This window comes from Acinonyx jubatus, chromosome D3 (assembly GCF_027475565.1).
Source record: "Acinonyx jubatus isolate Ajub_Pintada_27869175 chromosome D3, VMU_Ajub_asm_v1.0, whole genome shotgun sequence".
Classification (NCBI taxonomy): Eukaryota; Metazoa; Chordata; class Mammalia; order Carnivora; family Felidae; genus Acinonyx; species Acinonyx jubatus.
Window position 1 is genome coordinate 42519340 of NC_069392.1, and position 22198 is coordinate 42541537.

The 22198-nt window shown below is 35.6% G+C and overlaps 1 protein-coding gene and 1 long non-coding RNA gene across 5 annotated transcripts in view; one reads left to right on the top strand and one right to left on the bottom strand.

Annotated features, from left to right (window-relative positions):
• Nucleotides 1–22198, bottom strand: part of ROCK1 (Rho associated coiled-coil containing protein kinase 1) — a 157519-nt gene that overhangs the window by 40485 nt on the left and 94836 nt on the right. For all 3 annotated transcript variants that reach the window (XM_027068615.2, XM_027068614.2, XM_015066575.3), the window contains exons 17-18: nucleotides 3782–3888; nucleotides 2034–2184 (exon numbers count right to left, since the gene is read on the bottom strand). In XM_027068615.2, the coding sequence (XP_026924416.1) occupies nucleotides 2034–2184; nucleotides 3782–3888 (258 nt within the window). The remainder of the gene's footprint in view (nucleotides 1–2033; nucleotides 2185–3781; nucleotides 3889–22198) is intronic.
• LOC106970032 (uncharacterized) overlaps nucleotides 1–22198 on the top strand; it is a 63717-nt gene that overhangs the window by 15646 nt on the left and 25873 nt on the right. The window lies entirely within an intron of this gene.

The window sequence follows — 22198 nt, forward strand, 5'->3', positions numbered from 1 at the left end:
AGTAATAATTAAACAGATCAAGCAAATGATGATGTCACCATGAACTAAAAGAGAAAAGGAAAGGAGGAATATATTGTATATATCATTTGGAAGTAGAATTGCTGAATGATTCCCAGATTTCTGGCTTGGATACCTGGATGCTAAATACCACCACCCTTAGCCATAACAGTATTTCCCATTTATTAAAAGCCTTCTATGTACAGGCACTTTATATGCATTTTTTCCATCTAATGTCTTTTTAATAATCACAGAGTAGGTAAGAGGCAAAACAGATTTGTTTGATTCCAAGCCTGGGCTGCTAAAAACTATACAGCCATTAACTAGGATCATGAGAATAAGAGATTAAAGCAGGTCTGACAGATAGGATCCTGTTTCCCCTTGAATGAGCAGAATTTAAAGTGTTAAGTGACACTTCCAGATTGTAGCAGGTTACAAAGTAAGTGCAAGGTGAAAAAAGGCAAACTCTTCTTTTTAAAAGTTTGGCTATAAAGAAATGGAATAAAACAGTGGCAGTTAGTAAGGATCAGAGATTACTGCAAGGGTTTGTCTATTTATTTATTTGTTTGTTTATAAAGGAAGAGACTTGCACATGCTCACAAAATTAAAAAAATATTTTTTAATGTTTATTTTTGAGACACACACACACACACACACACACACACACACACACACAGAGAGCGTTGAGTGGGGGAAGGGCAGAGAGAGATGGAGACACAGAATCTGAAGCAGATTCCAGGTTCTGAGCTGTCAGCACAGAGCCTGACGTGGGGCTCTAACTTATAAACCACGAGATCATGACCTGAAGGTAAGTTGGATGCTTATCTGACTGAGCTACCCAGGCATCCCACATGCTCAAAAAATTTTATCTATATATGTATGTATGTATGTATGTATGTATGTATGTATGTATGTATGTATGTATCTATCTATCTATGTATAATGGAAGAGACTTGCACATGTTCACAACAAGAAAGGATTCAGTGGAAGAGAAAAGGTTAAGGATGAAGAAAAAAAAAGATAGTTAAGATGAGATAAGATGAGGCTAGATCTGAGTACAGCTAGCACATATTAGTCAAACAAGAAGACGGTTAATATCTTTAAAAAAAATTTTTTTAATGTTTATTTACTTTTGAGAGAGACAGAGCGCGAGCAGGGGAGGGGCAGAAGAAGGGAGACACAGAATCCCAAGCAGGTTCCAGGCTCTGAGCTGTCAGCACAGAGCCTGACACAGGGCTTGAACCCATAAACTGCGAGACCATGACCTGAGCAGAAGTCAGATACTTAACCGACTGAGCCACCCAGGTGCCCCGATGATCAATATCTTCTGAGAGGAAAGAAAATGAAGATGGGTAAAGAAGTAGGGTAGACTGATTAAGTAAGAGAACAAGACTTTGAGGCATTCACACCTATGCTTTCATGATTTCTTTTTCAAATAGGAGAAAAGTTCACCTAAAAGTAGATGGATAAAGAAATGACATACAAAGCTTGAGAACAGAAGTAAAAGTCTGAGAGAAGGAAAACAGTGAGTGATATACTAAAAAACTAACAGCTCGCCTGAGGTTGGAGATAATGCATTGGGCTAACCCTCTCTGAAGAACTTATCTGATGTGAAGAAAGGAACTCATTAGTTTGATCTAGGGTTGTGTTTAGAGTCATAGTAAAGTGGAAACACAAAGGAATTGGAAAATTGAGGGTACTAAACAAGAAAGAAGATGAACTAACAGACAATGATTTTCAGAATGGATCAGGAAGAAAATAAAGGAAAGGGCTAATAAAAACTGGGAGAAAAGAGAGATTCTACTGATATTGATAGAGAATGGAGGATAATAGAGTGAGGGAAATAGAAGGTAAAATTGTGATTTAAAAAAATGGAAGGTATCCAAAGTGAAAAAGGGAGAATCCTTTTACTGAATGACAATTTATAATTTTTAAGTGTTTATACTCTATAAAGTGAGATTTTAAACAAAACCAGTTTTTTTGGTAGGCATTATTTAAAAATTACTCATGTAGAAAATATGAAAACCAACACTTACCACACATTGCAACAGACTTTGCCTCTTCAATAGACTGATGTTTGTCAGTTAAACGAGCTTTGGTTACTTTATGTTCATTTACCTCTTGTTCTAACCTTTGTTGTAATGATTTAAGCTTATAGTTTAAATCTATCTCTAAATTATTCTTTTCCTGTAAAATGAAAATGACTTATGTAATACACTAAGCAAAAGACACATTATTAAATCTTACATTATGTAATATTCCATAAGAGACAATATATGAATCACACTGGCCTGAAATATGATACTGTATTTACTTAAATATTTTTATTTAGAACATTTATACTTTCTTGTATATTTCACATTATCATGTCTTACTTTAAAAATCATGATAAGCACATATAATTAAAAGCAAAATATCACCACCTCCTTCCCCCAGAAGGGTTTTGGTGGTAGTTGTATTCAGGAGGGTTTACTGCTAGAATCAGAAATGAATAGGACAATTCTTTAATTCATTAAAACATTTTTGCTGCCGCTTACAAAAAATTAAATTCAGATTTAAAACTATTAATTTACAGTTAAATTAAATGTACACCCAGATTTACATTGCCTTGACTAAAGGACAAGTCAAAATGTATTCCATTTGTTTGGGTGCATCTTCTACTCTTCTTTCTTTCATCCTACATCCACAGTTATACCAGGCTTAGACATACTACTCTATTACAAAACATGTCCAAAGGACAGATAAGTGGTACATTTTCTGATCATTTATCTGAGGATCTAGTAAACCCACATTTAGGGAGGAAGTGAAAAAGTGAAAGATCTACATATTATCTATTTAATACTTTTCTTAGCAAGGTAAGGACAGAGGATAACCAATGACAGTTTTTGACTGGTAAGAAAACTATACGCAAGGGCCAATCACTTTATGCTATTTTCTATTTTGCTAACTCTTACCAACAAAATGGAAAAAGCACACATGGTCTACCATATACCTATCCTTTGTTTTCCTTCTTCATAAGGCTAGTAACATTCAGCATCTTCATTTTACCCAAGTACAAAAAACTGGGGGAAAAAATTCTACATGAAAAGATATTTCCAAATGAAAGTAATTTGTGATGATTCGATAATAGGAAACATCTAATACCCTCCAAAGTTAAAAACAAACAAAAATAACACAATAAAAAGCCCTAAGTAAGACACATACACACACTCCCACAAAACCACTACTGATCATAAAAATTTTTAGAAATGCAAGTATATAGGTGTGGCTGGGTGGCTCGGTCAGTAAAAGGTCCGATTCTTGATTTGGCTCACTCAGATCATTATCTCATGGTCATGAGATCGAGCCCCACAGCAGGCTCCTCACTGGGTGTGAAGCCTGCTTAAGATTCTTTCTTTTCTTTTCTTTTCTTTTCTTTTCTTTTCTTTTCTTTTCTTTTCTTTTCTTTCTCTTTCTCTTTCTCTCTTTCTTTCTTTCTTTCTCTCTCTCTCTCCTTCTTTCTTTCTTTCTTCCCTCCCTCTTTCTTTCTTTCTTTCTTTCTTTCTTTCTTTCTTTCTTTCTTTCTTTCTCTCTCTCTCCCTCTCTCTCTCTCTCTCTCTCTCTCCCTCCCTCCCTCCATCCTTCTGCCCCTCTCCCCTGTTCATGTACACATGCTCTCGCTCTCTCTCTCAAAAAAAAAGCAAGTATATAACATCAGGAATGAAGGCTATTTTATAAAAACATGTTATAGTATTTGGTAGCCAAGTACATATATCTCAAAATTGGTACACGTTAAGTCATTTACCTTTTCTGAGTGATTAAGCATGTCTTGAGCTTCTTTTCTTTCTCCTTCCACTCTTTCAAGATTATGCTTGAGATGCTTTATCTCTTCTTGTAAAGATGTAATTCGAGCTATCAAGTGAGAAAAAAGTTCAAGTCACAAAGCCATCAAAAGAAATGTCTTTTTTTCAGCATGACCATTAAGAAAAAAGGTTTTAAATTTCCTGATTAGGTAGAATTTATTAAATTATAAAATATTAAAATTATAAATTATTAAACACTAAAATTTTATAATTCATTAATTTAAGAATATTTTGTAATATATATAATAACTACAATATATAGTAGTAAATATGTTACTGCTAATTGGAGACCATTCAGTACATATTCCTAACTTCACAAATGGTCAGAGAGATGAAGCTTGAGCTTTATTCTGAAATTAGATATGAGTCCTTATTCAGTGTTCTTTTTCACCATGTTAAGAATAAGAATCTTTAGTTAATTGAGGCAAGTATTTAAGTTTTCTTTATGGGCCAGACATTCTGAAAAGTGTTTACTTTTTTTTAATATAACTTTATTTTTTTAATTTACATCCAAGTTAGCATATAGTGCAACAACGATTTTCAGGAGTAGATTCCTCAATGCCCCTTACCCATTTAGCCCATCCTCCCTCCCAGTGTTTAATTACTCTTAAACTTAGTGAAACCATACTCTAAAACATGCTTTGGGCTTATAGATTTTTAATGCATAAATATTTAACAAACACACAAATTTAATACATAAACACAGAATCTAACATTAATGAATATAATTATATTGTAAGTAAGAATCTATTTTCTTATTTTGTAATTCAAAGTAACCTAGGATTTGGTAAGGAAATGGATAAAGTGCCCCAGAAGGACCAGGAACAATCCTGTACTTTTCAAACTTCAATGTTTAACTTATTGGACCTGCCACAGACTTCAGTGCACTCTAGCTGCCTCTGTATTTTAGTGTTTCTGAATTAGCTTTTTTTTTTTTAAGTTTCTTTTATTTATTTGGAGATAAGAGCGTGTACAAGCAGGGGAGGGGCAGAGAAAGAAGAGACAGAATTCCAAGCAGGCGTTGTGCTGGTGCAGAGTCCGAGGCGGGGCTCGAACTCATGAATCATGATAACATGACCTGACTTGAAATCAAGAGTTGGGCACTTAACTAACAGAGCCACCCAGGCACCTCCTGAATTAGTTCTTTGATGGATAAATGAATATTAAATCTTTGGTACCCGATAATGCTTGTCTGCTGGGTTAGTTCTAGGATCCAGAGAGCAATGAAACAAATTTATTTACACACAAATTTACAGACAATACTGGCATTACATTCACATAGGAGATATGTTCACATAGGAGAAAGAACTACCTGCCAGTTTCTTTCAAATGGCTGAGCAAAAATACAAATTATGTGTGTGTTTATATGGACACAGAAAAGGAAATATGGTGATATGTTTAAATGTTGCAGTACTAGTAAAAAATTCTTCTTTCTGTATTTAAAGTAAACAGGCTTTAAAAATCTGTATAAAGATAGTAAATACAGATTAAACTGTATTTTTCATGTGGAATAAGCTTATATAAACCAACTCCTAAGAAGAAAAAGTAAAGAAAATATATAAAATATATATAAAGAAACTATAACTCGTCTGTGTAATACATAAAAACAAAACACCCTCATATACAAAAATTTATAGAAATAGTGAAAGGAATAAGAACCAAAAATCAGGTATCAGAACCCAAATTGATTAAAACAATAAAGCTTCTGGAGGAAAACAAGAACACCTTCATGATCTAATCAAACTATTCAACAGGCCACAATAAATACAGTACTAACCATAAAGGAAAAAAATATAAATTGGACTACATTAATAACAACAAAGGCGAGACCTCTTGTTCATTGGCAGACAGCATTTAAATGTGAAAAGGCAAAAGAGACAGGGAGAAAACAACTATGACACATGTATTTGACAGAGGACTAATACCTAATGCTCATACAAACCAATAAGAAAAAGGCAATCAAAAAAAAAAAAAGAGGCAAAAGATTCGAACAACACATCACAAACTGCCACTAAACATGTGAAAAGTTGCTCAATCTTAGACACCAGGGAAATGCAAATTAGTCCACAAGGAAATACCATCATATACGATTAGAATGGCTAAAACATCAATGCTGACAAATCTCAAATGGGGAGCAGTACTGTCCTTAATGAGGTTGTGGACCCACCAGAACTCTCATACACTCCTGGTGAATATAAACTGGGGCAGCTACTTTGATATACAGGCATACCTTGGAGATACTGCAGGTTGAGGTCCAGACTACACTAATAAAGTGAATACAGCAATAAAGTGAATCAAATGAACTTTTTGGTTTCCTGGTACATATAAAAGTTATATTTATACTATAGTATAGCCTATCAAGAGCACAATAGCATTGTGCCTAAAAAACGTACATATCTTAATTTAAAAATACTTCATGTGGGGCACCTGGGTGGCTCAGTCAGTTAAGCGTCTGACTTCGGCTCAAGTCATGATTTCATGGTTCTTGAGTTCGAACTCCATGTCAGGCTCTGTGCTGACAGCTCAGAGGCTGGAGCCTGCTTCAGATTCTGTGTCTCCCTCTCTCCCTGTCCCTTCCCTGCTCTCACTATCTCTCAAAAATAAAATTAAAATTTTTTTTTAAAAAACTAAAAATATGTCATTGTTAAAAAATACTAATAAACGTCATTTGAGCTTCAGCGAGTCATAATCCTTGGCTGGGTGGAGGGGTCTTGCCTCCATGTTTTGGCTGATGACTGATCAGGGTAGTGATTGCTGAAGGTTGGGTGACTGGTAATTTCTTAAAATAAGACAATAACAAAGCTTGCCACATGGATCAAATCTTCCTTTCACAAACAATTTCTCTGTAGCAAGTGATGCTGTTTGAAACCATTTTACCCACAGGACTTCTTTCCAAACTGGAGTCAATCCTCTCAAACCCTGCTGCTGCTTTATCTACTAAGTTTGCATAATATTCTAAATCCTTTGTTGTCATTTCATCAATTTCCACAGCATCTTCACCAGTAGATTCCATCTCAAGAAACCACTTTCCTTGCTCATCCATTAGAAGCAGCCCCTCATCCAATTTTTATCATGAGATCACAGCAATTCAGTCACATCTTCAGTGATTTCTTCCATTGAAGTTTTAAATCCCTCAAAGTCATCCATGAGCACTGGAATCTTCTTTCCAAACTCCTGTTAATACTGATATTTTGGCCTCTTCCCCATGAATCATGAATATTCTTAATGGCACCTAGAATGGTGAATCCTTTCCAGAAGGTTTTCCACTGACTTTGCCCAGATCCATCATAGGAATCACTATGTATGGCAGTTAAACAGCCTCACAAAATTATTTCTTAAATAGTAAGACTTGAAAGTCAAAATTACTCCTTGATCCCCAGACTGCAGAATGGATGTTGTATTGAAAACAACATTCATCTCATTGTACATCTCTATCAGAGCTCCTGGGTGACCAGGTGCGTTGTCAATGAGCAGTAATATTTTGAAACCAGTCTTTTATTCTTAGCAGTAGGTCTCAACAATGGGCTTAAAATATTCAGTAAACCATGGTATAAACAGATTGCTGTCATCAGGCTTTGCTGTTCCATTTATAGACCACAGGCAGAGCAGATTTAGCATAATTCTTCTGGGCTCTATGATTTTCAGGATGGCAAATGAGCACTGGCTTCAACTTAAAGTCAGCAGCTGTATTAGCCCCTAACAAGAGAATCTGTGAAGCTTTAAAGCCAGGCAGTGACTTCTCTTTAGCTATGAAAAGACTAGATGGATTGTACGAGAAAAGTCATTTCACCTCTATTGAAAATCTGTTGTTTAGTGTAGCTATCGCAAGTAATGATCCTAGCTAGATCTGGATAACTTGCTGCTTCACCTTGGCTCTTTAATGTAATGGAGATGGCTTCTTCCCTTAGAACTCTGCTAGCTTCCAACTTTTCTTCTGCAGCTTCCTAACATCTCTCAGCCTTCACAGAATTGAAGAGAGTTTGGGTCTTGCTCTGGATTAGGCTTTGGCTTAAGGGAATGTGGCTGGTTTGATTTTCTATCCAGACCACTAAAACTTTTTCTGTTTGAGCAAAAGGCTGTCATGTATTCACTGGAGTAGCACTTTTAATTTCCTTCAAGATCTTTTCCTTTGCACTCACAACATGGCTTACAGTTACATGACAGCTTTCAGTCATCATGGCTTTCGAAATGCCTTCCTCACTAATTGTAATCATTCCTGGCTCTTGATTTAAAGTGAGAGATATGTGACTTTTCCTTCCCACTGAACACTTATGAGGCCACTACAGGGTAATTATTAATTGGCCTAATTTCAATATTGCCATGTCTCAAAGAATAGAGAGGCCCAAAGAGAAGGAGGAGGAGAGATATAGGAGAATGGCTGGAAGGTGGAGTAGTCAGAACACACTCATTTATTAAGTTTGTGGTCTTACATAGGTGTGGTTCACGGCACCCCCAAACAATTACAATAGTAACACCAAAGATCACTGATCAGAGATCACCATAATAAATATAATAATGTGACACAGAGAACATGAAATAAACAAATGCTGTTGGAAAAATGGTGCTTAAAGACTCACTCAATGCAGGGCTGCCACAAATGTTCAATTTGTAAAAAAAATGCAGTATCAGCGAAGTGCAATAAAGCACAGTGTATAAAATGTGGTATGACTATACCTGGGATGTATTTACAAAAGGTAAACAAACTGTATGGCTCTGCCATTCCTAAGTGTATACTAACAAAATGCACAGGAATGTTTACCAAAAAAACATGTACAAGAAAATACCTATAAACACTAATCATAATAGTCCCCAAATGGAAATAATTGCAGTATCCATTCACCACAGAATGAATAATAAACTGCTGTGGCCATACATAATAAATGGAATCCTACATAGCAAGAAAAAACTATTGCCATATACAACAATACAGATGAAAATTTTAAACATAAGGGTAATGAAACAAACCAGATACAAAGGAGTGTTTGCTGCATGATTCTATTCATAAAATTCAAAAACAAGCAACATTAATTTATAGTGTTAAAAGTCAGAACAATGATTACTTGGGAAGAAAGGGGTTAGTGACTAAAAGGAAACAAAGGGGGACTTCTGTGTTGCTAGCAGTGTGCAATTTCACAATCTCAATTTTTGTTATGAGGGTGTGTTCGTGTTGTGAAAATTTCTCCAGATGAGTATTTTTTATGTATTATGGTATGTGCTACATGTTAAATTTCAACAAAAAAATGCACTTAAAAAAGAAATCTAAATTTCTTAAAATCCCCAAGTATGAAATCTACCCCTTAACCTTGAGGCCCATCAACTACATATAAATCTTAAAAATAAATACATGGGTAATTAGAAATTGCACATTAAGGTGAACAACCCTCAAGCTCAGATGCATTTAATATCATTTATAATAATAAATTCTAATCCAGTAAGAAGATATGTCATAAAACCATAACACACTAAACAACACTGTATTAAAAATATATAAAGTATGGTATTTATGAAATACCCACAGCTAACACCACTCAAGAAATAATATGAAAAAAAATTAAGGGGAGCCTGGGTGGCTCAGTCGGTTTGGCGTCTGACTTCAGCTCAGGTCATGATCTCGTGGTTTGTGGGTTCGAGCCCCACGTCGGGCTCTGTGCTGACAGCTCAGAGCCTGGAGTCTGCTTCAGATTCTGTGTCTCTCTCTCCCTCTGCCCCTCCCCTGCTCATGCTCTGTCTGTCTCTCAATAATAAATAAACGTTAAAAAGAATTAAAAAAAAAAATTAAGACAATTTCATTTGAAATAGCATCTAAAAGATACCTGGGAATAATTTAGTCTAAGAGTTACAAGACTTGTGTACTGAAAACTAAAAAACACTGTTGAAATTAATTAAAAAAAAAAACCCAGATAAACAGAAATACAGCCTGCGTTCATGGACTGGAAGACTTAACATGTTAAGATGGCAATCCTACCAAAAATGATTTATAAATTCAATATAATCTCCATCAAAATTCCAAAGATCTTTAATGTAGAAATGGAAAAGCATACCATCAGATTCATATGGCACTGCAATGAGCCTTGAAAAGAGTTAAGGCAATATTGTAAGAGAATAATAAAGTTCAAGGACTCAAACATCCCAATTTCAAAATGTGCTACAAAGCTACAGAGATTAAGATGGTGTGGTACTGGCATAAGGAAAGATCTATAGAACACTGGAAAGAACTAAGAATCCAGAAACAAACCCATATAAACACAGCCAACTGACTTTCAACAAGGATGACAAGATTATTCAATGAGGGGTACTGGAACAAATTAATATTTTGACACAAAAGAATGAAGTTGGACCCCTACATCATGCCATTAAAATTAACAAAAATTAACTCAACTTAGGTCAAAGACCTAAATATAAGTGCTAAAACCATAAAACTTTTAGAAGAAGATATAGGGGTAACTCTTGATGATACTAGAGTCGGCAATGTATTCCAAGATATGACACCAAAAACATAAGCAACATATATACAGATGAATAGGATTTCATCAAAATTAACTTCTGTATATCAAAGGACATTTTCAAGACAAACTATAGAATGGGAATAAATATTAGTAAATCATATACCTAATGTACATATATTTTATGTGCAAGTAAGCACATAAAGATATGTTCAACATCATTAGTCATTAGAGGAATGAAAATCAGTACCACAATGAGATACCACTTTGCAGCCACTAGGGTGACTATAACCAAACTCACTTAAATAACAAGCATTAGCAAGGATTTGGAGAAACTGAAACACTCCTAAATCACTGGTGGAAATATAAAATGGTATAGCTGTTGTGGAAAACAGTTGATAGTTCCTCAAATGTTAAACACAGAGTTATCATATAACCCAGCATTTCCATTCCTAGATATTCCCAGAAGATCTGAAAACAAGTATTCTAATAAATACATGAATGTTCACAGCAGTGTTATCCACAATAATCAAAAGGTAGAAACTCTAATGTCCATCCACAGATGAATGGTTAAATAAATATGGTATATACACACACTAGATATTACTCAGATATAAATGAAGTACTGATTCATGCTACAACATGGATGAATCTTAAAAATATCCTAAGAAGTCTGACATAAAAAAGGTCACACGTTGTATAATGTCATTTAACTGAAATATCCAGAATAGCTAAATTCAGAGATACAAAGCAGAAGTTGGCTGCCGGGCACTAGGTGGAGGGGGATATAGGGATGGATAATTTAATAAGTACAAGGTTTTCTTTTGGGATAATGAAAATTTTGGAACTAGATAAAGGAGGTGATTGCACAACATTAAGAATGCATTAAATGACACTAAATTGCACAGTTAAATTTTTTTGGTAACATGAATTTCACCTCAATAAACAAAATATACAAAGCAAAGCTGTTAGAAATACAAGGGAGCTATAAAAAAAAAAAAGCCACAATCATAGCGGTAACTTTTAAAACATGTTTCAAAATTTGGGAGACTAGTTGATGGGGGGTGGGAGGGAGGGGAAAGTGGGTGATGGGCATTGAAGGAGGGCACCTGTTGGGATGAGCACTGGGTGTTGTATGGAAACCAATTTGACAATAAATTTCATATTAAAAATAAAAAATAAATAAAAATTTAAAAAAATTGGGGAGATTAAACACATTTACAGGGAAGATGGTGCAGCAGGAAGAAACTAAGTTTGCTATGGACACACCTTGGTAACAGCCACATCAGTGCAACTAATTCAGAAAAAGACCGAAAGACTGGCAGAACAGACTTCAACAGCTAATCATAGAGAGGAGGAAGCCACACTGAGAAGGGTATGAGAGGTGGAATTGCAGTCAGAAATGAAACTCCATGGTGACTACCCAGAAAGGGGAGGGACACCATAAGCATGAAGAAAGAAGAGGAGCAAACCCTCCCCCAGGCAGGCCAGGTATGGGGAACCTGCACTGGGAAGGCAAGTCCCCATAACATTAGGCTTTGAAAACCAGTGGGCTTTAACTTTGTGAGTTTTTATAATCAGAAGGGCTTAACTCTGGGTACTTTAAAAATGAGTTGGCCAGCTCTGGGAGAGTTGGAGGACAACAGGAAACTGAGTTACTGCCCCTAAAGAGCCACCATAATAAACCCTGCTAAAATACAGCACAGAAGCTGCAATTTGAAAAATTCCTGGAGTATATGGGAAGATGATTCATTAATCTCAGAATGTACACTGGAGGGCCAGGGATCTTTAGGAGACTTCGCCAAGAACAAAAGGCTAAGAGCTGGCAGGGGACAATGTCTCCCCATGGCCCAGCCTAGAGACTGCCTGACACATTCTTCTGCAGATCCACGCCATCCAACTTGCCTCACTCCAAAGCAGCTTCTGCCAGAGAAACACACTGCAAGTAGCCCTGACAGGGACTCACACAACTTCAAAGCAACTCCTGACCTGGGGAGAGGGGAAGATAACCACACACAGCAGTGCAACTCCAGCCTGAACATATGGACTAGGGGTAGGAAATGGGTCTGACGGCTGGCCATACCCACCAACATAAGCTTCTTGGGGACAAGGCAGGGAGAACACCCTACAGACTGGCACTACTGTTGGCAGCCCCAATAGACAGAATGGGGTCAGGCATCTGATTTGACTGCAGGTCTTAACCGCCAAAGAAAGCCTCTCCCTGACCTCAACTGAGGTATATGGGCTATGGGCTAAGTTGTGACCTCAACGGAGGTATATGGGCTAAGGGCAGTCATATGCATCAGACTTGGGCTCAGGTCATGATCTCCCGGTCCATGGGCTCAAGCCCTGCATCGGGCTCTGTGCTGACAGCTCAGAGCCTGAAGCCAGCTTCGGATGCTGTGTCTTTCTCTGCCTTACCTGCTCACGCGAACGCATGCACTCTCCTTCCCTCCCTCTCTCCCTCCCTCAAAAATAAACATTTTTTTTTTAAAGGGAAGATTATAGCAATTCAGGACTATGTCATGATGAAGCAAGAAAAATCTCAAGTAAACTCACCTTATGCCTAAGGAAACTAGAAAAAGAACAAAGCTCAAAGGCAGTACAAAGAAGGAAATAATAAAGATGAGAAAAGAAATAATTCAACAGAAACTAAAAATATAATAGAACAGATCAATGAAATAAGGAGCTGGTTCTTTGAAAAGATGAAGACTGATAAACATATAGCCAGATTTATCAAGAAAAGAAGAAAGGACTCAAATAAGTAAATCAGCAGTGAAGGAGGAGAAATAAAAACTGACATCACTGAAATACAGAGGATTATAAGAGGATATTATGAAAAATTATATGCCAAGAAGTTAGACAACCTAGAAGAAATACATTCTTAAAAACTGAATCAGAAAGAAATAGAATATTTGAACAGACTGATTACTAGCAATGAAACTGAAATCAGTAATTTAAAAATTCCCAACAAACATAAGCCCAGGACCAGATGGCATCACAAGTGAATGTGACAAACATTTAAAGAAGAGTTAATACCTATTCTCAAATTATTCCACAAAATGGAGGAAGAAGGAAAAATGCTATAAGGACACATTACCCAGACACTACAAAAAAAGGAAACCTATAGGCTAATTTCTCTGGTGAACACAGATGCAAAAATTCTCAACATAACAATAGCAAACTGAATCCACCAATACACTGGAAAATCATTCACCATGATCAAATGGGATTTATTCCCAGGAGGCAAGGGTGATTCAATATTTGCAAATCAATCAGAGTCATAAAACACATTAACAAGACAAAGAATAAAAACCACATGCTTTTACAGAAAAAGCATCTGACAAAACAACATCCATTCATGATAAAAACTCTCAACAAAGTAGGTTTAGAGGAAACATACCTCAACATAATAAAGACCATATATGAGAAACCCACAGTGAACATCATACTCATGGGGAAAAGCAGAGCTTTTCCACTAAGATCAGGAACAGAAAAGGATGTCCACTCTCACCACTTTTATTCAACATAGTACTAGAAGTCCTAGGCACAGCCATCAGACAAGAAAAAGAAATAAAATGCATCCAAATTGGTAAGGGAAAAGTAAAACTTTTGCTATTTGCTGATGATATGATACTATATACAGAAAACCCTAAAGACTTCACCAAAAAACCATTAAAATGAATATATCAATTCAGTAAAGCTCCAGGATACAAAGTTAACATACATAAATCTGTTGCATTTCTATATACTAATAATGAAGTAGCAGAAAGAGAAATTATGAAAACCTCATGTGCAATTACACTAAAAATAATAAAATACTTAGAAATAACTTAACCAAGGAGGTGAAAGACCTGTACTCCAAAAACTAAAACACTGGTGAAAGAAACTGAAGATGACACAGACAAATGGAAAAATATTCCATGCTCATGGATTAGACGAACCAATATTATTAAAATACCCATACTACTCAAAACAATCTATAGATTTAACATAATCTCTATCTAAATATCAACAGCATTTTTCACAGAACTAGAATAATCTTAAAATTTGTACGAAACCTTAAAAGACCTGAATAACCAAAGCAATCCTGAAAAAAAATGAACAAAGCTGGAGGTATCACAATCCCAGATTTCCAGATCTACAAAGCTGTAGTAATCAAAACAGTATGGTATTGGCACAAAAACACAGATGGATCAATGGAACAGAATAAAGAGTCCAGAAATAACCCCACATTTATGTGGTCAATTAATCTATAACAGAGGAGGAAAGAGTATAAAATGAGGAAAAGACAGTCTCTTCAACAAATGGGGCTGGGAAAACTACATGCAGGACAATGAAAGTGGACTACTTTCTTATATCATACACAAAAATAAACTCAAAATGGATTGAAAACCTAAATGTGACACATGAAACCATAAAACTCCTAGAAGAAAACATAGGTAGTAATCTCTTTGATGTTAGCCACAGAAACATTTTTCTGGATATGTCTCCACTGACCAGGGAAATAAAAGCAAAAGGAAGCTATTGGGACTACACCAAAATTATAGGCTTTTGCACAGGGAAGGAAAGCATCAACAAAACAAATAGGCAACCTAGTGAATGTGAGAAGATATGTACAAATGACTTATCTGATAAGAGGTTAATATCCAAAACATCTAAAGAATTTATACAACTTAATACCAAAAAACCCCACAAATAATCTTATTTAAAAATGGGCAGAATGCCTGAAGAGACATTTTTCCAATGTTGAGATAAGATGCTCAACATCTCTAATCAACAGGGACATGCCAATCAAACTTCAATGAGCTATCACTTTACATCTGGGAGAATGGCTAAATCAAAAACACAAGAAATAATAAGTGTTGATGAGGACGTGGAGAAAAAGGAACTTTCATGCACTGTTAATAGGAATGCAAATTGGTGCAGCCACAGTGGAAAATAGTATGGAGGTGTCCCCCCCAAAACTAAAAATAGAATTACCATACAATCCATAATTCCACTAGTGGGTATTTACCTAAAAAAAACACAAACACTAGTTTGAGAAGTTAAGTGCACCCCTGTGTTTATGGTAGCATTAGTTACAATAGCCAGGATATGGAAGCAACCCAAGTGTCTATTAATAAAAGGGTGAAGAAGATGTGGTATACATATACACAACAGAATGTTACTCAGCCATAAATGTGAACGAAATCTTATCATTTACAACAATACGGATGGAGTTAGAGGGTATTATGCTAAGTGAAATAAGTCAGTCTGAGAAAGACAAATACCATGTGATTTCACTCATATGTGGAATTTAAGAAACCAAACGAACAAAGAAAAGAAACAAACAAAAATAGACTTTTAAATACAGAAAACTGGTGGTTCCGAGAGAAAAGGTGGGTGGGGGGACAGGCACAAAAACAAAGGAGATTGAGTATACTTATCTTTTTTAAAAAATAATGTTTATTTATTTTTGAGACAGAGAGTGGGGGATGGGTGGGGGGTGGGTGGTGCAGAGAGAAGATCTGAAGCAGCCTCTGAACTGACAGCAGAGAGCTCAACGTGGGGCTACAACTCACGAACCATGAGATCATGACCTGAGACGAAGTTGAACGCTTAACTGACTGAGCCATCCAGGTGCCCCAAGAGTACAGTTATCTTAATGAACAACAACAAATTCACAGAATTGTTGAATCATATTGTATACTGAAATTAGTATAATACTGTATGTTAATTACACTTCAGAAAAAAAAAACAAAACAAAACTGGCAGACTAAAGACACAAAGAATAAATGGAATCTTAGAACTAAGTCACCAAGGGGTGAGAAAACTCACTGATTAGAAAATGGATGTTGTTTTTTCTTCCAAAAAGCAACCCTAAAACCATAGTAAGTAAAAAAACCTATACAATTTCAAGTTCCCATGTAACAGTTAAAAACAAAACAAAAATTATTATGAACTAAAAACAAAAAGAAAATCATTAAACATTTCAGAAGAAGTAAAAACCTGCTAATAGTTTCTGATGACAATACCATAAAGTAAGAAATTAACAATTATAATGGGAAACAAGTATTTCCTACTTTTGTCCATTAATAAGTCTTCCAAACATTTACCTACCCATTAGTACTAAGTACCCACAGTACCCAGGCTTCAGTCTCTGAACGCCATATGCCACAAAAAATGACTACTGTTCCTTAGAAAACTGGTAACTCCAGGTCTGGTAGAGAAAATAATTCTAGAAAATATATTATGCATAACAAAAAGAAAAGGAGCAGTAAATTTGAAGAGATTCTCACTGGCCTCAAATGAGCATCAGTAAAAATACTGCAATGGGCTAACGGATATCAAATATATTAAAATCCAGAAGTTCATAAATATATTTAAAAACGTCGTTGGTCATCTTTGGAGGATGGAGGGGAAATGACTTACTGTTCTGAAATACACTAAAAGAATAAATATTTAGTCAGACTTTATTTTATAAGCTGTACCTCATTATAACTATTTAATTGAATAGTAGTATTCCAATTAACAAATGAATGAAGAATGATACAAATAGATCATCATAGTTGAAAACTCCTAAATAGATACAGGATCTAGGCAATGATATTCAATAGCTGCTAACATCACAAAACAAGATAGCCCGACTTTATTTGCTTCCTGGTGCCTAAATAATACCGCTTACAAGTATAAGCTTGTAAACAAAATATTCTTTCAAAGTAATTGAAAAATTCTGTCAAAGCCCTATCTGAAATAGATCAAGCCTCTAGATGCACCAGTTTAAAGTACTACAAGGGACAGAGCAACATGTTTGCTAGTTTCTTCAAATAACAGTAAAAACAAACTTCAAAGAACAAAAAAGGGAGAAGAAACCTATAGATAAAAGAAACCTAAAGGACACATTAATGAAATGCAATGTACAGAGCTTGACAGGATCCTAATTGAAGCTAAATAAATACAACAAAAACAACAGATTATGGGACTACTTGAGGAATGTGAACGCTGACTAGATATTTTACAATATTGTTATCTTTTTTCCAGGTTTGATGATATTACGGTTATTATTCTTTTTCAAGTCCTTATCTTTGGGGTGCCTGGGTGGCTCAGTTGGTTAAGCGTCTGACTCGTGATCTCACAGTTCATGGGATAGAGATCCACGTTGGCCTCTGCGTTGGCAGTGTGGAGCCTGCTTGGGATTCTTTTTCTCTCCCTCTCTCTCTGCCCCTCTCCTGCTCATGCTAGTTCTCTCTCTCAAAATAAATAAAACATAAAAAAAAAAAAAAGTCCTTGGGAATGCAAACTGGTGCTACTCTGGAAAACAGTGTGGAGGTTCCTCAAAAAATTAAAAATAGAACTACCCTATGACCCAGCAACTGCACTACTAGATATTTATCCAAGATGCAGGGATGCTGTTTTGAAGGGGCACATGCACCCCAATGTTTATAGCAGCACTATCAACAATAGCCAAAGTATGGAAAGAGCCCAAATGTCCATCGATGGATGAATGGTTAAAGAAGAGGTGGTATATATATATAATGGAGTATTACTCGGCAACCAAAAAGAATGCAATCTTGCCATTTGCAACTATATGGACGGAACTAGAGGGTATTATGCTAAGTGAAATTAGAGAAAGACAAGTATTGTATGACTTCACTCATATGAGGACTTTAAGACACAGAACAGATTAACTAACACAAGGGAAGGGAAGCAAAAATAATATAAAAACAGGGAGGGGGACAAAACATAAGAGACTCTTAAATACAAAGAACAAACAGAGGGTTACTGGAGGGGTTGTGGGAGGAGGATGGGCTAAATGGGTAAGGGGCATTAAGGAACCTACTCCTGAAATCATTGTTGCACTATATGCTAACTAAAATGGATGTAAATTAAAAAATAAATTTTAAAAAATAAAAAAAATCCAGCAGTTAAAAAAATAAAGTTTATGCAGTATTGTTAAAAACAAAAACAAAAAAAACAAAAAGTCCTTAGCTTTAAGAGATACTGAAATATTTACAAATTAAACAAAGTAATGCCTGAGATTTGCTTCAAAAGAATTCAGTGTCAGAGGTTTGGGAAAGGGAGGTGGGGGTATAAACAAAACATGACTGGCTGCTAGATGAAGATTACTGAAGTTGGATGATGAGTACACACAAGGAGATCATTATAATATTCTACTGTGGTATATGTATGAAATTTTCCAAAATTCAAAGTTGAAGAAACCAACTAAAAAATGGTTTTTAACAAAACTTTTTCAAATGGTTAATTAAAAAAATTTCTCTTTGCATTTCAATCTAAGAATCACAAAGTTACTGGATGACAAGCTTATCATTTCATTTAAAATTTTCATTCTTTAATGACATTTTGATCTGTATCCATTCTTTTTGTTTAAGCCTCTATCTCCTAGACTTTTAGAAGCTAGCTTTTGTCTGTTACAGCAGCCTTGAAATACTAGTCCAAGTGTTGGCAAACTTCAAGCCCTCAGCCTGCTTCTCTATAGACATGAAGCTAAGAATGCTTTTTCATTTTTAAAGGGTTGTGAAAGGTAAAAAAGAATACGTAAAAGCAACAGTATGTAGCCCACAAAGGCTAAAATATTTATTAACCAGTTATGTTTGGGAAGTCATTTCCCATACACAACAAAGAAGCTTCTGCCCATTATGGATACATGGAAGACATTTAACTAGGAAATAATCATGACCCTGTCAGAAGCCCAGCATCACAAACTGTGAGAAATTTATACCTGAGGGACCTGAAATTCCTATGAACCACAGAAGATTAATGTAAGATCTGTGGGTTTTTTTTACCATGATGAATCTTTAATATGTATATTGAGCCTCATATAAATTGCGTACATTTTTTAAAAGTTTATTTACATGTTGAGACAGAGACAGAGCGCATGCAGGAGTGTGGAGGAGGAAGGGCAGAGAAAGAGAGAATTGCTGTCAGTGTGGAGCCTGACCCAGGGCTTGATCTCACAAACCATGAGATCATGACCTAAGCTGAAATCCTGAGTCGAACACTTAACTGACTGAGCCACCCAGGCACCCCAAGTTGTGTGCATTAAAAAAAATGTGTATTTATTTTTGAGAGACAGCAAGTGGGGAAGGGGAAGAGAGAAATGGAGAGAGAGAATCTGAAGCAGGCTCTGCGAGGTCAGCACAGAGCCTGATGTAGGGCAGAAACGCACAAACCATGAGACCATGACCTGAGCTGAAATCAAGAGTCAGATGCTCAACTGACTGAGCCACCCAGGCGCACCAAGTTGTGTGCATTTTAAATGTATATGAGCTTTTTGATTCATGAAGCATTGAAAAAGGATAAACATCAACAATAAAGCATGCTATATATTTTCCTTACCTTCACCTATATCTAAATATTAGATTCAGTTAAAACCACTGTTGATGAACATATGATGGTCTCTTCCTTGAAAGCAAAAGCACTTCAAAGCTCAGTCATATCCAGCAGATCACAGACTTAAATAATTTTAAAATTGGAGTGATTATAAGGGTCACCTATTCTAATCTCCTTGGTTTATATATACAGAAAGCAGGTGAAGTGACTTTCACACAGGTAATAAGCTGTACATAAAAAGACCTAGAGAAGCAATTTAAGGAAGTGAACTAGGAGGTTTTTTTAACGCATATAATGAAGTTACTTTCTTGGTTACATTCAAATCTATTTTAAGTCTAGTCCCTGAGAAATAAGATTTCACAACGCTCCTCAGCTAAAAACCAACAGGAGATCTTAATTTCCGTTTCCATAGTCACAAAAACTGACCCTGACCTCTCTCCACAGAATTATAGCTAGTCATCAAGCCCCATGAGAACCCAAACTATGTTCCCATCCTGTGACTAAGGTTAAAAGGACTACCCCTCCTCCAACTTTCCCCTGAGACATCTGGCAACTTCTATGCGTATCTGTTTTGATTATGTAGTATGGATCCTTTTGCTAATAGGAACAGAAAATAGAAAAATATGTGAGAAGTGGGTAGAGACAGGAATCTTTTTGAAAACAAATTGATTATATTTCCATTACCAAAACTGTTTCTTTACTGTTACACTCAATTTTTTTCCTTTTAGATTTATAAAGACAGCTGATATCTGTAATCCTAACCTTCCTAAGAACATAGTTCTTTATTAGCAATGGGATTCTATTTCTGTAATTCAGTTTCTATTTCTGCCAACAATGCACAAGGACTTCCCAGGTTTTAATAGTTATAATCTTCTTTTGATTAGTCCCACTTTGAGTAAGGCTTTTGTGAATTAGGCATGTTTTAAAATTAAGTTTTCAGTAATCTGGCTGTAAAATTAGAAATACATTACTGACCACACAGGGGTGCCTGTGAGAGTGAAGAAATTACAAAGTGACAGAAAAGTAGGAATTATCCTGAAAGAGAAAGAATGCTAATCACTTCCAATTTCACCAAAGTTATTTTGTTTATGAGAGCAATATGATAAAAAATATATTACTTTACACTTAAAAATGATTAATATGTTTTTAGCCACAATTAAAAATAGATTTTTAAAAATTACCTTCCTTTGATAAACAAAATACGGTATATACATATAATGGAACATTATTCACACTTAAAAGGGAAGAAAATTCTTATTTCTTTTTAAAAATTTAAGTTTTAAGTTTTATTATTTTTATTTATTTTTTTATTATGTTTTTCAATGTTTCATTTATTTTTGAGAGAGAGAGAAAGAGAGAGAGAGTACAAGCTGGGGAGGGGCAGACAGAGGGAGACATAGACTCCAAAGCAGGCTCCAGGCTCTGAGCTGCCAGCACACAGCCTAACATGGAGCTCGAACTCGTGAACCATGAGATCATGACCTCAGCCGAAGTCGGATGCTCAACTGACTGAGCCACCAAGGCGCCCCCAAATTTTAATTTTTTAAATTCAAGTATAATTAACAGTGTTATAATAGTTTCATGTATACAATACAATGATTCTACAATTCTATACATTACTCAATGTTCACTGGTAGGTGTGTTCTTAATCCTCTTTACCTAATTTCACCCACCTATCCGTGGCAACCACCAGTTTGTTCTCTGTATTTAAGATCCTGTTTTTTGTCTCTTTTTGTTTGTTCTTTTGTTTCCTAAGTTCCACATGTGAGTAAAATCATATGGTATTTGTCTTTCTCTGATTTATTTCAATTAGCATTATACCCTCTAGGTTTGGTCATGTTGTTGCAAATGGCGAGATTTCATTCTTTTTTTATGGCTGTGTAATATTCCACTGTGTATATACACACAATGTATACACATATATATATCACTTCTTTATATAATATACAGTATATGTATATATACACATACATATTGTACATGTTACTTCTTTATCCATTCATCTATGGAGGGACACCTGGGTTCCTTCCATATTTTGGCTACTATAAATAATGCTACATTAAACAAAGGGGTGCACTCCTCTTTTTCAAATTAGTGCTTTTGTATTCTTTGGGTAAATACCCAGTAGTGGAATTACTGGGTCATATGGTAATTCTATTTTTAATTTTTGGGGGAACATCCATACTGTTTTCCACAGTAATTGCACTGATTTTCAGTCCTACCAATAGATGGGAAGTGCACAAGGGATCCTTCTTCTTCACATCTAAAAAAGAAGGAAATTCTAATACATGCTACAACATGGATGAATCTTGAAGACATTATTCTAAGAGAAATAAGACAGATACAAAAGGATAAATATTGTATGGCTCCTCTTTTATGAGGTAGTCAAATTAATAGAGTAGAATAGTGGTTACCAGCAACTGGAAGGACTGGAGAATGGCAAATTATTGTTTCATGGGTATAGTGTTTTAGTTTGGGAGGATAAAAAGGTTCTAGAGATGAATAGTAGCTGTGGTTGCATAAAAATGGACTTTATGCTACCGAGGTGTACACTTAAAAATGGCTAAACCAGTAAATTTTACC